Source organism: Muscardinus avellanarius (assembly GCF_963383645.1).
Source record: "Muscardinus avellanarius genome assembly, chromosome: 11".
NCBI lineage: Eukaryota > Metazoa > Chordata > Mammalia > Rodentia > Gliridae > Muscardinus > Muscardinus avellanarius.
Window position 1 is genome coordinate 39,010,096 of NC_137797.1, and position 18,329 is coordinate 39,028,424.

The window sequence follows — 18,329 nt, forward strand, 5'->3', positions numbered from 1 at the left end:
CCTTTTATATTAGTAAAAATATAATCAAACTATATGTGGTGCTTATGGCACATCCCATTTTCTATAATTCAGTGGAGGAGGAAAACTGATCTTGTTGATAACTACTTTTCCAATAAGAATTTTTCAGTGGGGATAGGGGAGCTCTATTACTATGCTTTCATAGTGTATACAGACATCTACAAAGTCATAGGATGAAGATTTTAAATCACAAGAAAAGTGGGATTGCTCAAGTCAATAGATTTATGATCTTGGTAAAGAATAATTCTGGATAAATTGGATGCAGTGACAAACACCTATAATCCCAGTTCATAGAGCAGCTGATGCAGGATGATCTCAAATTCCAGGACCAGACTGGGCAACTTAGTGAGACCTGAGACTTTTTCTCAAAATAAAGGGTAAAAATAGTTGGTGATGTAGCTCAGTGGAAGAGCATCCCTGGGTTCAATCCTCAGTACTAGTGACAGAGGGGTAAAGGCCAGGATAAAGACATTGTTCCTTTAAATCTCTGCCAGAAAGGTACCATCAAGAGGTAGATAACTTTTTAACCATTGCCTGTTGGGCCTGGGATGTAGCACAGTGGTAAAATACATGCCTAGCATGCACCAGGCACTGGGTTGGACCCCCAGCACTATCCTTTTCTATTTTATTTTTTAATGTTAAGCAGTAGCTATAGAGAAGAGAGAAGAGATAAAGGGAAAATAAAATAAAGTCCTAGTCAGGCATGATGGTGCTTATCTATAACTCCAGAACTTGGGAGGTTAAGATAGAAAGATCACAGGTTCAAGGAGAGCCTCAACAACCGAGACTCTCAACAACCTAGTGAGACCCTGTTTCAAAATAAAAATAAAATAGGGCTGTGTGTATAGCTCAGAGGTCTCTGAGTTAAATTGCTTGTGCAATAAATAAATAAGTAGATGAATAAAAGAATGAATAAATACATGGTTTGTTAAAAATTTCACCCACCAAATGTATGGAGAATAGAAATCGGAAGAAATCTGGTATACCATATTGCAAAGTAAAAGGCCCTTTGACATCACTTGCAGATGCAAAGGAAAAAGATAAATGTACAAAGAACATAGCTGCAAATGTATTAAACTGATAGTCCTTTTTCATAAAATATAATTCATCAATAATAAAGTCACATTTTATTTAGATAAAAAGGACATGACTCTTTGTAGGAGTATTTAAGTATTTTCATTCAAGAAAAGGTTGTAAATTTAAAATTATCCTAGAAAAAAAGATGGTAATGCATGAAACACACCAGAGAGTGAATAAAAGAAATGGTCCAAAGTGGAGACTGAGTGCTCCAAGTGAAGGAATTCCAGGCTATAAGAAAAAGTCAAACAGTGAAAGTCAACACCAAACACCTCTGCTGACTTAATTCACATCATCAGTCACTAGACAGATTCCACTGCTAAAGTCTAGAAGGTTAAACACAATGCCAGTGTAAGAATAGAAAAGGAAGGCAAGCTTTCTCTTAAATATCTGGTCAATCTTATGTAGCACTCATGAAACACAAGCAGCAGGCATCTCATTCTCCCTGGATTATCTCCATATAGGGAACTAGATCCCTTTAGTTTCATATTATCTCTGAAAGGTTCTCAAAGGAGGTATATCAAGGTCCTCCCATACTAACCAGTGTTTCATCCGAGATGATAAATACAACCAAGGGGAGTCATTCACAGAATCCTTTCCAGGATGAATACAGAAACCAAGAAGAGAAAATTCTCTTCCCTTCAGAGACTTAGAAAAGCCAGGAGGTTAGATGCATAAGAGTGCAGGAACTGCCTCTCCTGTTACTGTAGATAGTGGCCAGCATAGCACAGAATAGAGCAAGTGCAGAGAAAACAGAGCCACGGAATGAAGATAATTTCCTTACACATAATCAAACCACCTGGAACAAACCATGGCTGCATCTAGTCAACCCCAAGAGTTCCCACTTATGGGAGTTAATAGATTATCTTTTTTGTTCAAGCAAGCTTAAACTATTTACATGCAAACAAAATGTGACTGTAAATATTAGAGTAAAAGAAGGCACTGCATTTAGTAATTTATATCACATAACCAATTTTTAGTTGTTGCTTGTTTTTCTTTCTTTATTTGAACAAAATCTATTTTAATCCTAGAAACTTTTTTCTATCTCAACACACATGGACATTACAACAGTATGAAAACCTTGCTGATAACCATCAGTACCTTGAAGAGAAAATAGGAAGAAGAAGAAAAGGAACCATCACTTCCATTATAAGGATCTTGCTAATTTATTCTCTGGCTGAGCACATATGGTCTACATGCTTTGACACAAGCATTTTATAATGCAAAAAGTACCTATTACTGCTAATAACCAAGGCATAAGTTGTATAAATATCATAAAAAAAGGCTTGCTTTATGAGCCTTAATACCATCTCAGTTGTAGTGGAACAAACTTTAAAAAGAAAAAACTTAAACCAACTTTTGTTATGATGTGGTATACCCTTTCAAAAACTTTAGCCATAATACATCAATACACATGAATATAGATGATGTACCCCAAAACAAAGAAATCACAAACACCATCTACCTACTCGTCTCAGAGGCATGATTAATGAAAAGACTGTCTCAGAAAAACAACTATCATCATCTCCATTTCAAGCAGTTAAATCAATAGTCCCCCTCACTGCAGGTTTCAAAAATGAACTAAAGCAGAGAAAGCAAATCATACTCACAGATTATAAAGCATGTCGGCCATGTTGCTGCGGTAGTACAAAGCATTCCTATAGGCGCTTTCAGCTTCAGAAATTTTGCTCTGACTCTTCAGAACATTGCCAAGGTTACCCCATGCTGGCAAGAAGAAAAAGAAGTATTCAGGCTGAGCGTCAATCCAATTATACATGAAATGATATAAGGCCATCAGGAAGTATCATGGGGAGAGAAAACCTTCATAAAACATTTTTAAGCAGGAAAATTTATTTCCTTAATACTCTAACTTTTCATCAAGACAGGGGATTAAATATAATCAAAGCCTAAAATAATTAAACCAATTATTATGTCTCAAAGCTGATATACATATGCAGTTCATCACAAGGCCAACGACAATGTTATCTTAAGATCACCTACAAAGACTTCAAGCTCTTTCAAGTTTCCGTAGGGGTCTTCGTGGTCTGAAGTTACTGTATACTTATTGGAGAAGAAACTGTAAGAAATCATCTTAGAATAAACAAAGATTTCATTCAAGTATGAAGAAACTGATAAATGCCATAGAAGATTTAAAGATGAAAAGAAAAAAAAAAACCTAAACAAGATCAAAGCTATAAAGAAGCTTAGCAGACATCAGAATGTATCAACAAAATGTTATCCTTCTAAAAACAGTTAAATATATATGGTCTGTTCAGTTACAACTTTTCTTTATGCCCTTCCTACTAATGAAATCATTTCAGGAAAAAAGAATCTGTCCCTACACATCTCATAATATTGAAAAGTATGTATTTTCTGTAGGCATTTTATTTTCTCCCCGAATAATTGTAATTTCTCAATACTAAAAAAGAGTAAAAGAAACAACATCAATAACTCCCTGTATGGCATGGCTCTCAAACAAAAACAAACCCTCCAATTTGGCTGCGTCTCTTCTCTTCACTCCTCCTGACAACGAGATGAGGTGTTGATCCCTGACACCAGCTACTTTCCCAGAAGGAAAATGGAGACAAGAGGGCTCACATGTATAGATTTACATGAGTGATTTACATGAGTGATTACTAACTATAACTAAAGAATAGAATGGTATCTTTTGTGTGTGTGTGTGTGGGTTTGGGGATGGAACCCAGGGGCATTTGACCGCCAAGCTATACCCTCTGCCCTATTTTTTATTCTTTGTTTTGAAACAGTGTCTTACTAAGTTGCAGAGGGCCTCACTAAGTAGCTGAGGCTGTCCGCGAACCACGATCCTTCAGTGTCAGCCTCCCGAATGCTGGCATTACAAGCATGCGCCACCACACCCAGCTGGAATGGTATCCATTTTTAACACATTAAAAAGAACAGAGAATTTTTCGGTCTCAGATTGGTCTGTGCCTGTAATTGAGTACTCCTGTGCATCGGTTTACCTATCTGGAAAATGAGGAAATAATTAGTGTCTCACTAGTTGTGATAAGGATTAAAGAAATTAATATATGTAAGACATTTCAGACAATGCCTGAAAAATGGGAAGCATTCAAATATCTGCTATTGCCCTTAAGCTATCGTGGTTGATGCTCCTTTAAATTTACAGTCATTAAACCATGATTATAGAAATAATGGTAAATATGTGTTTTGTGTCCTTATATTTGTCTAGAGAGAAAAATAATTTTTCATGTTTGCAAAGCTAGGCTTCTGGCAAAAAACTGGAAAGGTAACTAAACTCATAATTATTCAACAGGTAACAGTGCCACGTACCATGATGTAGGTGACATATGCTATCTCACCGAGCTTAAAAGGGCCCTGGACATAAAGCTTAAACCCATTATGTGGATGTGAAAACAGATTTTGAGACCCTAAAGCATTTGCTAATTTAGTCCTAAGGATAAGAGTAGAAATTCCAACCCAATGCTCAATATTTCCAAACTTTTCCCTCCAATTGACATCCTCATGCATATATTTCACTTTTTTCTGCAACCCAAGATTTACACATTAGGAACTGAGTCCATAGAAAATTATATCCGTGTATTTAAAGATAAAACAGGGAGGAAGAAAATGGCAACGGTGGAACACAGCACATCTCAATGGCTGTAACAAATGAAAATCAACTATTGAGAAGGCAGCTGCTTGACCAAAAAAAAAAAAAAAAAAAAAAAGCAGCAAAGATACTATGAACAAAAACAAAAAAGAAAAAAGGGAACTTGGCAGAATAAAATCCAGTAGTCAGAACACAAGAAAGTTAAGAGCCAGAACATACAACTGACCCTGTTAAGCTATCACATTGGAGGCACACGCCATCTTGGGTGGACTACCCAAGCCATGTCTGCTAGCTCTGGGGCCCAAAAATATCCTTGGCAAGGAAGCTAAGAAATTGACGTGAAGTAAGTAGTGGCAGAACTCCAACATCTTAAGTGACCAGCATCAAGCTTCAGAGACAAAGAGAAAAAAAATATCCAAAAGCCCATGCGCTCAGCAGAATTCTGCACCTGCAATTCACTGTGCCCTCCAGAGACAGAAGCCCACAGGACAAAAAGGTAACTGCAAATCTCATCAGACAATCAACCAGAGCAGCCCCAGAAACCCTCCTGAAATGGTTAAGTTATAACATACAGAGACACAGGAGAGGCCCATAGTGCCCAGGGCGCAGTACCAGCAAAGGGTCACAGGAAATTGTTCTGAAATTACTGGATACCCTCTGCCAGTGTGGGTAGAAAGGTGCAAGCCCAGGGACAGAACATGCAGAGCCCAATGCTTACACAAAACTCATCTACAATAACACCCTGAAACCTGAGAACGAAGCGGTGAGAGGTGAGAAAGGGGCACAGATACTCAAAAATTGGGTCCAAACATTGAAAATAGAGAAAATGAAAGATATTGGAAAATACTCCATAACCTACTAGAGTAAGCAGACATTAAATGGCTTAAAGTATCCATGAAGACCCAGGAGGACTACAGAGGTTAAGTGGGCCCTTTATGTGTGTATTTCCAGTACTTTTTTTTAATCATTCTTAGTTTTTTACTTATTTTAATATTTTTGTTTTATTTTATTTTATTTTGCTATTATTATTATTATTATTATTATTATTATTATTAGTTGGTTGGTTATTTTATTATATCGTTTGTTGCTCCCTCCCCCATCCCTTTTACAAAAAAAAAAAGCTTCCTCCCTTTATCCTATTCTCTTCTTTCAAATATTTTTATATTTCTGTATCTCCTTGTTTTATATTCAAGCTATTTCATATCACTATATCTAAATATTCTATTCTAACTACAAGAATTCTAATATAAGTGCTGGGTGTGGTGGCGCATGCTTGTAATCTCCATGCTTGGGTGGTGGAGACAGGAGGATCACATAAGTTCAAAGCCAGCCTGACTGGCTTAAGAGACCCTGTTTCCAAATAAAAATATAAAAAACGGGTGTCTGGGAGGGTAGCCCGGAGGTAGAAGGGTTTCCTGGAACCCCAATACTACAAAAAAGTAAAGAATTCTACTATTTATTCACTATCACTCATCTCGACAGATACTACCTTATTATACTTAAACTCATACACAACTTGATCATATCTTCTACTTTTCCCTACTTCTGTACCCATCACTCCAACGCATCCCTCCTCACTTAACTCTCACCATGAAAAACATCATAATTCCCTTTACATAAACCTGCTGTCATCTCTAAATACCTATGGCTAAGACTGATGCTTTATAAAGGTACTGATATACAGAATACCTGACCTTAACACCTGAAACCCATCAAAGTCACCACAGTAGCAGGCAGAAAGAACCCCAGAGAAACTCGGTATATACAGGTATAACAACACTGGGATGATAGTAGACACAGTCTACAGGGTTAATATCCATGTGTCCATCTCTTCCAACAGTGACCTATCAACAATGACTCACAAACAAGAACAAAGAAAATGCAAAGACAATAGAAAAACAACTTGAGAACTCTGAAATTATGAGAAAAAGGAAAAGTGAGGAAATAAAAGAAATCATGAACATACAAGAAATGTATAAAGGAAAATTCTGAATCTTGATTTTCAATATGATGAAAGCCCTCAGAATAAGTGTACAGAAATGAAAAAGAAAATTAAGACATGAAAAAAGAATCAGAGGCCTGGAATGAAAGGAAGAAATTAATAAATAAAATGAAGACTGAAATATAAAATAATTCTGGAAGATTAGGTGAAATGGAAAACAGTATTTCACTGTTAGAAGACAGTTCATTCAAAACTGAAAGCACAGTCAACAGTATACAGAAGACATTATAACAATAGAACTTAAACATCCGACAACTTTGGAATAATATGAAACATCCTAACTTATGCATAAAAGACAATGAAGAAAATATAGAGGCACAGACCAAGGTTATCAATAATCTCTTCAGAGAAAAAAATTCAGAGAATTAATCAAAAAGGGAAAAAGACTTGGACATCCAAATACAGGAGACATACAAAAACATCGTTAAGAAAAGATAAAAAAAAAAACCTCCCCACACCATGTAATTAATAATCAAAATGACCAACATAGAGGCTAAGGAAAGAATCTTAAAAGCAATGTGAACAAGAGAATGGGTGACATTCAGGGGCATATTATTAAAAACCACTCCAGACTTTACAACCCAAGTCATGAATGCCAGGAGAGTTCAGACCCTGAAAGAAAACAACTTCAAACTAAAACTTCTATATCCAACTATATATGCAAATATATATATTTAATTAAAGGATATTAATTAAAATTTATGGAGAAACAAAAATGTTTCAAGATACACAGAACTTGAAAAAATTCATAAATACTAAGCCAGCACTAGAAAAAAATACCTAAAGAAATAAATCACAAGGAAGAAAAAACAAAGCAACTTTCAGAACGAGAGAAAAGATTAATTCAATCAGTGGGACAACTAGCAAAGAAGAAAGAACACTACATCAAACAGAATATAGAACTCAAAATGAAAGGAAACAAAAATGATATCTCAATAATAACACTGAATGTCAAATAACTTTCTCACCGATTAAAAAACATAGACTGGCAGTGTGCATTAAAAAACATAATCCAAATATATATTGCTTGCAAGAAACTCACCTTACAGCCAAAGATACACATAGGCTAAAATTGAAAGAATAGAAAAGATATATCATGCCAATGGAGACCGAAAATGAACAGGGGTAGCAATGCTAATATCTAATAAAACAAACTTTAAGCTAAAACTCATCAGAAGAGAAAGATCAGGGCACTTCTTATTGATAAAGGGAACGATCCAGCATGAAGACATAATGTGAGTAAATGTTTACACCCCAAATGTGGACAAACTCTTAAGGACATCAGGTCTCAAAGAGGCCCAAACACAATATTATTGGGAGATTTCAACACACCATAGAACTCTTCATAACTAAAGAAACTATAAACCAAATGGATCCAATAGACATATATAGAATATTTCAACCAGATACAGCAGAGTACACATTCTTCTCAGGTTCCCATGGAAACTTCTCCAAAATGGATCACATCCTGGTCCATAAAGCAAGCACCAGCAAATTCAAAAGATGTAATATAATTTCTTGCATCTTTTCAGATCATAAAAGAATGAAAATAGAAATCAACAACAGGGAGACCAAAAGAAATTATATTAATATATGAGGACTGAATGAGTTATTCTTGAATGAGTGGATAAGATCAACAACAGGAAGACCCAAAGAAATGATATTAGTACATGAGGATTGAATGATTTATTCTTGAATGAGGAGTGGATAAAATAAGGGGAGAGATAAAAAATTCCTGGAATTAAAAGAAAATAGAGATAAAATATACCAAAATCTATGGGACACTTTGAGGGCAATGTTAAAAGGAAAGTTTATAGCACTGAGTACCCACATAAGAAGAACAAAAAGCATCAAATAAACAACCTAATGATGCATCTCAATGACCTAAGAAAACAACAACATACAACATTCTAATCTCAAAGCCAGCAGAAGGCAAGGAATAATTAAAATAGAGCAAAAATAAGTGAAATAGAGAATAAAAAATACAAAGAATCAACAAAACAAAAAGCTGGTTCTTTGAAAAGATTAAATAGATCTACAAACTCCTGGCCAACCTAACCAAAAGGAAAAAAAAAGAGAGAATCAACTCAGATCATTAAAATCATAAATAAAAAAGAAGACATCACGACAGACAATGGGGAAATTCAAAGGATTATCAGAAATTATTTTGAAAATGTATACTCCAATAGACTGAAAAACATGGAAGAAATCAACAGATTTATAAGCACATATAACCTACGCATATTGAACCAAGAGGATATAGCAAGCTTAAGCCAACCAATAGCAAGTAAAGAAATAGAAACAACAATAAAAATTCTGTCAAAGAAAAGGCCAGGACCAGACAGGTTTCCAGTGTAATCCTACAAAACTTTCAGAGAACTAAACCCAATACTCAATAACTTGTTCCAGTAAATTGAAAGAGATGGAATTCTTCCAAACTCCTTTTATGAGGCCAGTATAACATTAATATCCAAACTGAATAAAGATACCTAAAGAAAAGAAAATTACAGAGCAATATCTTTGATGAACATAAATTATAAACAAAATACTACCTATGTGCATTCAAAACCATATCAAGAAAATTGTACACCATGACCAAGTTGGTTTCATCCCAGGAAAGCAAGGCTGGTTCAACATATGCAAATCAATACATGTTATTTACCACATAAATAAAACTGAAAATAAAAACCACATGATCATATCAATAGGTGCTGAAAAAAGATTTGACAAAATAAAACACCCATTCATGTTAAAAAACACTGTAGAAAACTGGAAGAGAAAGAGCATGTCTCAACATCATTAAGGCAATATAAAATAAACTCAAAGCCAACATCATATCAAATGGGAAAAACTGTAAGAATTGTCTCTAAAATCAGGAACAAGACAAGGATCCTACTATCACCACTCCTTTATAATGTCCTTGAGACTCTTGTCAGAGCAGTAAGACAAGAGCAGGATATCAAAGGAATTCAAATAGAAAAAGAAGAATTAAAATTATCTTTGCTTACAGATTACATGATGCTATATCTAGAAGACCCCAAAAGTCAACCAAAAGACTACTAGAGCTGATTAACCAATCAGCAAAGTAGCAGGATAGAAAATCAACCTAAAGAAATCAGTAGCTTTTCTACATGTCAACAGTGAATCCACAAAGAAAGAAATAAAAAAAAAGAATTCTATTTACAAGAACCTCAAAACCAATAAAATATCTAGAATTAAACCTAAAAGACTTAAAAGACCTTTATAATGAAAATTATAAAACATTAAAGATAGAAATTGAAGAAGACCTTGGAAGATGGAAAGCTCTCCCTTACTCATGGATAGACAGAATAAATATCACCAAAATGGCCATTCTGCCAAAAGTGACCTACAGAATCAATGCAATTCCTATCAAAATACCAAAGACATTTTTCATAGATCTAGAAAAATCAGTCATGAATTTCATAAAGAGAAATAAAAGACCCAGAATAGCCAAGGCAATTCTCAACAATAAGAACCATGCAGAAGGCAGCACAATTCTTGACTTCAAATTATACTTCAGAGCTATAATAATTAAAACAACATGGTATTGGCACAAAAACAGGCACACAGACCAATGGAATAGGATAGAAGATACAGAAACAAATCTACACACTTATAGTCAATTAATCTTTGACAAAGGGACTACATTCACAACCTTTTCAGCAAATGGTGCTGGGAGAACTGGCTATTCATTTGTAGAGAAACGAAACAAAATCCTTACCTCTCACTTTGCATAGGAATCAACTTGAGCTGGATCAAAGACCTGGAAATCAGACCAGAGACTGTGAAGCTATTAGAAGAAGGCATAGGTTCGACACTCTGACATATAGGCATAGGTAGTAACTTCCTCAACAAGACCTCCACAGCTCAGGAAAATAAAACAAAAATTAACAACTGGAATGGCATCAAACAAAAAAGTTTCTGCTCATCGAAGGAAATCATCCAGGATCTAAAGAGAAAGCCTACTGCATGGGAGAAGAAATTTACCAGCTCTTCATCTGATAGAGGGCTAATAACAAGAATATACAAAGAGCTCAAAAGACTACACTAGCAAAAATAACCAATCAGGAAATGGGCAACTAAATTGAATAGGCACTTCAAAATCACAATAGCCAAAATATAGAATCAACCTAGGTGTCCATCAACAGATGAATGTATTACAAAATCATGGGAAATACACACAATGGAATTTTACTCAGCAGTAAAGAAGAACAAATTTATGTCATTCATAGGAATATGGAAAGATCTGGAGAATATTATATGTTAAGTGAGATTAGCCAAACACAGAAACAGAAAGGACATATGTTTTATCTAATATGCTTGGGGTAGAGAGTATTTGGGATACCAGAGGGACTCCAGATAATTGAAGAGAAACCTCAGTGAAGCGAGGGAGGAAGGGTAGAAGAGGATGAAAGTTCATTAATGGAAATGCTACATGTGACTATGTGTATACATGTGAATATAACATTGTTAACCTGGACACTTGGTATCAGGAGAGAGGGAAGTAGGTAGGCTGGTGAGGAGGGCACCAAGTACTGTGTGAATATATGATCTATATTATGATATGCGACTATAATGTACCAACAAATATATATATGTATATATATTTTTTTTTTTAAAGATTAAAACAGGGCCAGAGGTATGGTCATCCTAGTACTTGAGAGACTTAATGAGAGAGGATCACAGTTTCAAGGCCAATCTCTCCACATAGTGATACCTTTACCAACTTAGAAAGATCCTGTTTTAAAATAAAAAATTAAATTGGGCCAGGGATCTAGCTGGAAAGTATAATGCTCTTCTTGGGTTCAATCCAATAAAAAATAAATTAATTATTAAAATATTTTCACATTGAAATACCAAACTGGCAGTGTGAAATAATATAAAAAGAAAACCAATGGTGAAATTATATGTAAATTAAACAAGTATTAACACTTTAGGTATTTTATATCCAGTATCACTCATCAAATTAATAAAGTACGATTCTATGGAAACTTCTAATAACTAGACTAATCTTCAACCCAATTTATCGCTCCCAAAATTCTGCTTTGATTTTAGGATTTGTAAATGAAAATAGATTTGCATTAAAATGACTCCAGAGAAATGAATCTAAACATTAATTTAAGTACCGGAAAAGCATCATTATGAATTATCTCATCTAAATCACAGTCTTAGAGATGCTTACAAACAATATATAGCAAGAACTTACTTTCAATATTTTAAGGCATACTTCCAAAAATGATATTTTATGTTAAGTACATATTAAACTAATAAGTGATGGTTTTATTAGTACTCAACATATATATATATATATATATGTATATGTATATGTATACATCCACTCATTTGGATATATATATATATATATATATATATATATATATAATATATGTCCACTCATTTGGTTATATATTCTTTCATTCATTCACAAATATTAAATATTATAATTCATTAGACAGATAATTGTTAAGTTCCTGCAAAAGCAGAGCCTAAGTAGCGCTTATACAACTAAATAAATGAATTAACTTCAGATACTGGTAAGTATTAAAAATAATAAAAGATGAAATAAGGTGATACAGATGAGGGTAATATAGATATAAAAATTATAGAAATAGGATAAAGTGAGTTATAAGATTGCTAAAATTGATGATTCAACCTACAAGAACTAGGGAAAACAATAAACTTTGTATTTCAGGACCATAAATTACAGTTAGGTTAAGTGGTTGCAAAGTGAGAGGGGACGACAAAATGAAGTCACAGAGACAAGCAGGGGCAGGACGACAGTGTCTGATAACCATAGTATCAAGTTATTTTATTCACAAAGTATCAAGAGATAATTTTCAGTAAAGGAGTTCTGTGATATGAATTATATTTTCAAAGGATCATTCCACTCCTCTGTGGAAAGGGAACTCACTGAAAGGGAACAAAAAGTGAGAAAATAACTTAGAAATTAAAAATTACAAGCCAGGTCAATGGTGGCAAAGCTGCAATGTAAAACTAGGTATTGCTTTTTGTCCAAATGGAAATTTCTCTTGCCTTTTTTAAGCAAGTCATTGCCCAGAATTCCTGGGACAATAATAATTTCCCTATCAGTCATATATTTTTAAAAGAGTATTAACAGCCGGGTGTGGTGGTGCACGCTTGTAATCCCCGCGCTTGGGAGGCATAGACAGGAGGAGCGCGCAGGTTCAATGCCAGCTGTGCTGGCTTAAGAGACCCTGTTTAGGATGACTTCCGGGAAGATGGCGACTGAGAAAAGCGGGGCTTAAGAGCCCCGCTAACAACCAATCTCGATTACCACAGCGGAGTTCAAAAACAGAGAAGAAATACGGCAGCCTCACGGCCGAGGGTGTAGCAGTGGCGCCATATTGCCACCAGCAGCAGCGGCAGCAGCAGTGAATTCACCGAGTCCACTACAGCTCCATATGCGTATTCAACAACAGTGAGTCAAATTGCGGGCCCCAGAGGAGAAATCCCAGTACCGACTCCCAAGGACTTGACCCAGTGGGGGAGTGGCGGTGGCAGAGATATCACACCATAGGAGAACACGCAACCTGGCACCCCCCATAGTCTAAAGCAGCCTCTATTGACTCCCTGGATCTGAGACTTTGCGATACAACCCAGTAAAGGAGTAGTAGGAACTGAGATACCACAGACTTGAGATCCAGAGCACCTTAAGCGAAGTCGTAGTAACCCAAGGGAAGAACCCAGAGAAGGCACAAACTCCTGAATCATGGGAAAGAGGAATAACGATGGAGCAATGAATGCCCACAACCCCACAACATCAGAACCCGATAAAACAGAAATTCAGAGATTTCTAGAATATCAAGTCAGGAAAATAACTGCAGAAATAATAGAGGTGTTTCGAAAAGAATTCAGAGAGAGCCAAAAAGAGATAAAGGATACAATTAATGAAGTAAAGGCCTCAATTCAAAGTACAAACAACCGATTAGACCACATGGAGAATAGATTCTCACTCCTAGAAGATGAGAAATCCAAAAATGAACGCATAGTTTCTAATCTAGGAAAAAATATCCGACAGCAGGAATCTGACATTGAAGAAATATGGACCCATTTTAAGAGAGCTAACCTAAGAATAATTGGAATAGAGGAGAGAAAAGAAGGTGAAACCAAAGGGATCAACAATCTCTTCAAGGAAGTAATAGCAGAAAATTTTCCAAACATAGAGCAAGAGGTTGATACACAGGTCCAGGAAACTTATAGAACTCCCTTTAGGCAGGATCAGAGAAGAGGATCCTCACGCCACATAATTGTCAAAATGACCAATGTGGAAGCCAAGCAGAGAATCTTAAAGGCAACAAAAGCAAAGGGCCAAGTGACATTCAGAGGTAAACCAATTAGAATCACTCGAGACTTCCCAAACCAAGTCATGAGAGCCAGAAGGGCTTGGAGTAACATATTCCAAACTCTGAAAGAAAACAACTTCCAGCCAAATATTTCCTACCCAGCAAAACTTTTTATCAAATTAGATGGGGAAATAAGAAGCTTCCATGACAAACAGAAACTGAAGGAATTTATGTCTTCAAAACCAGCACTAGAGAAAATACTCAAAGAGATTAACTATAAAGAAGAAATAGGTAACACACACCAGAACCAGAGAAATAAGATTTTCCATCCAACAGACAACTAAGATTGGTTATCTGTGCAGATTCATTATTTATGTTAGTCTTATACCTACCTCTAAATTGTATTGTTTGCTTTTATTGTTGTTAATTTTTAGGATTTCTAGTTGAAATATTAATATACCTTCAGATATAGTATTGGGAAATATTTTATCCCATTCTATCAGTAACTTTTAACTCTGTTTACATTGTCTTTGGATATATAATATTTTATTTTTTAGGGAGTTTGTATACTCTTCTGTTGCCTGTGCCATTGAAATCATATCCAAGAAATCACTGCCAATTTCAATGTTGAGAGGTTTTATGACCCAGATTTTCTTCTAAAAGTTTATAGTCTTAAGATTTATATTTAGGTCTTTTATCTATTTTGAGTTAATATTTGTATATGGGATTAAGTAAGGGTCCAACTTTATTCTTTTTCATGTAATTATTATTTTTCAACAATATTTAGTTAAAAGATTATTATTTCCTCCACCAAATGTTCGTGGAAACCTTGTCAAAAATAACTTGACAATATATGGAAGAATTTATCTCTAGGCTTTTATTTAACTCCACTGGTTTATATATCTGCCTTTAGAACAGTACTACACTGTTTCAATTATTATAGTTTTATATGGTTTGAAATTAGAAAATATATATCTTCTAGCTTTGTTCTTTTTTGAGATCGTTTTGGGTATCTAGAGTCCATATTACATATTAGGATAGATTTTTTCTGAAAAATAAATATATAAATATATGATAGTTTCACCTAAAAAATATTCTCTGGTAAGAAAGAACACAAAAAGAAATATTAAAATGTAATCTTTAAGTTATCAAAAGCTTGGTATCAGACAAATGAAACTGTTATGTGAGACTATCATTTTTAATTTTGGATAAATTGCTATAATACTAGATGTCAACCACTAAGCCAAGCATGGGAAGGAGGGATGGGCAGGGAATGGGGTGGGGATCGGGTGGAGGCTGACTGGGCGATGTGTGCATGTATGTCTACAAAAGTTTACTATGATGTATGAATACAGTGCACCAATAAAAAAATTAAAAAAGAGACCCTGTTTACAAATAAAAATATAAAAAATAGGTGTCTGGGAGTGTAGCCCAGAGGTAGAAGGGTTTCCAGGAACCCCAGTCCACCATATAAATAAATAAATAAATAAATAAATAAATAAATAAATAAATAAATAAATAATAGTATTAACTGCTTATGGATGAGAAAAGAAAAAAGAGCAACCTCTAATCCCCAGAACTAATCTGATCCCCATTTGCCCATACAAAGCCTTCCAAAGCACCAGCTTAGACAAGGCTACTCTGAGGCCATAATAAAAATTAATCAAAGCAAGAGACCACCTAAACAAACAAAATGGAAAGAAAAGAAAAAGATCTCTGCATAAACTGCAAAATACCAAACACTCTCCTGTTTTGCTAAATGAATCACTGACTTCTTAATCCAAACAGAATTGCCCGGGCACCCAATAAATCATGGAAAAACCACTATTCCTGAGACCCTCTACAGATCACCTGACCAAAGTCAAAATCCTATAATAAGATACATAACATGATATAAACCAGGCTTCTCCATGATGTGATGTTCCTCATCTCCCATGTTGTCTCTTTCTCTCTCTCTCTCTCTCTCTCTCTCTCTCTCTCTCTCTCTCTCTCTCTCTCTCTCTCTCTCAGTGCAAGCAATAATTCAACGAATTTCTATTTACTCCAGATATATTTCTGGTAGATTTTGGCTGAAAGACATGACATAACAGGAATGCATCATATTAAAATACAAAAAAAAAGCTTTCAAAAATTCCTTCTTTACATAATTGATCCTCAACACTGTATTTATCAAAAAAAAGATTTTAGATTGTTGAAGGGCTGCCAAAATTAAAACTAAAATTGTTATATAAATTTTTGGTGTGAAAATTACTGTCAACGTTTCCATACTTCCAAATTTAAATGTGATTGATTTTTTCATCAGTGCTACCAATAAATGCTAACATAGAGCTCACTTATACCTCAGAATATGACCCAAAATGAAAAATGTTATTAAATACTTAAGTACCAATTACTTTCAAAAAAACCATTCATTTTTAATGTTTCAATGATTAAAACTGAAAAATTCATATTTGAGTTGATAAAGAATTTAAATTTCAGTTCATGTAGATATATTATAGTTTAAAAATGTATTAAAGTATAAGTATACCTTAAAAGGCTTAATGTGATTATTTCAATTCTATATAATTCACCTATAGAATTAGTGTAGCTGAGTCTATGCTTTTCTTTTACTTGAAATTTTTTATATTAACTAAGTCATCTTTATTTATATAATATCTATTTTTAAATATAACTGATCTCATTAGTTGAAAATATCAAAACCAAATCCTAAAGGACATGGAAGAATTTTCCAGGGCTCATAGATGGACTCATTTAACATTATAAAAATGCCAATTCTATAAATTAATCCATAAATTCTATGTAGTTCCAATCAATATTTAGCATCATTTATGAAAGAACTCAAAAATGTATCTTAATCATATATAAATATACATATATGTATATTTATATATATGTATAAGAAAAATGAAACAAGATTTTTAATACTGCATTCATCAAATTTAATGGTAAACTCCAGATAGCTTAAGAAGTTAAACTTGAAGGTAGAGAACTAACAGAAATATATGTAAGAAAATACCTTTGTGAAATGGAAAAGGATTCCTTAAAAAGACCCTAGACAAAACTCAAAAGGTAAAATATTGATTTGATGATCTCAAAATGAAGGGGTTCCATTTATTGGAGGACATTGGACAATGTTAAAAGTCACAGTGTGCTAAGAGAAGATACTTCAAATATTTTAGAAGACACATACTTAAAAAATAAAAAGAACTCCTATAATAAGAAACAAGTAAGAAATCTACTAGGAAAAATGGGAAAAGGACATAAACATGAAACTATAAAAACAGAAACTAAAATAACACATGTTTAAATTAGTATCTTAGACACTTTCTAAATAATCCAGCAAAGTGCAAATCACAAAAGTGAGATATCTTTTATACCCAGATTGGTAAAAATAAAAAAAACAGATGAAGCCAAGAACTGGTGAGAATTTTGGAGAAGGAACCTATGCACGCTGGTTGGCAGAGGAGCCTAGAATAGTCATTACAACTTAAAGTTGAAAAGGTAAAGTTAACAGAAGAATGTGTAGGAAAATATCTGACAATCCTCAATCAAACTGATAAATGTAAATGACCAAATTAAAGGTAATGCATGCCCAGCAATCTCATTCCAAGAAATTCCTATGAGAAAATATAAGAGAATATTCAGTCAAAGAGTCTTAGTGTTACCTGGCAATGAGAAATACTCAGTATGTCTGTCTATCATGAAAGTACGATAACAAAGAATAAGAAGGCTGAATGCATGTGTCACACTAACATTTATAAATGTTAAAAATTTATTCACACTCAAACTATAATAACTTCCTTTTATTTAGTTTGAAAGCAAAATAGAGTAACTCATGATAGTACTCAATATGCTTACATATGTAATTTAAGAACATAAGTACAACATGAAAAATAAATAAAAGTATTCAAATGAATCATCCTTTTAGAGATACCAGAAGTAAATAAAGCACAGCTCCCCAAAAGTAAAACTATCTGATACACATTTTTATAATATATATATATATATTGGGGAGGGGTCTGGGGATGGAACCCAGGAGCATTTGACCTCTGAGCTACACCCCCTGCCCCATTTTTTATTCCTTATTTTGAAACAGGGTCTCACTAAGTTGCGGAGGGCCTCACTAAGTAGCTGAGGCTGGCTTTTAACCTATATGATCCTTCTGTCTCAGACTCCCAAATACTGGGATTACAAGCCTGCACCAGCACGCCTGGCTTATAATATATTTTTGAAACCAGAGAAAAGTTAACATTTAACAGTACTGTTTTTATCTTTCTTTGCAAATAGAATTTTTTTTTTTTAAACAGTACCAGGGATG

General features: G+C 34.3%; 1 protein-coding gene across 1 annotated transcript in view; it reads right to left on the bottom strand.

The window, feature by feature from the left end:
• Positions 1–18,329, bottom strand: part of TMTC2 (transmembrane O-mannosyltransferase targeting cadherins 2) — a gene marked incomplete at both ends in the record, with an annotated part of 448,300 nt that overhangs the window by 184,404 nt on the left and 245,567 nt on the right. Inside the window, one exon of the mRNA XM_080705147.1 lies at positions 2,706–2,820. Within this exon, the coding sequence (XP_080561273.1) occupies positions 2,706–2,820 (115 nt within the window). The remainder of the gene's footprint in view (positions 1–2,705; positions 2,821–18,329) is intronic.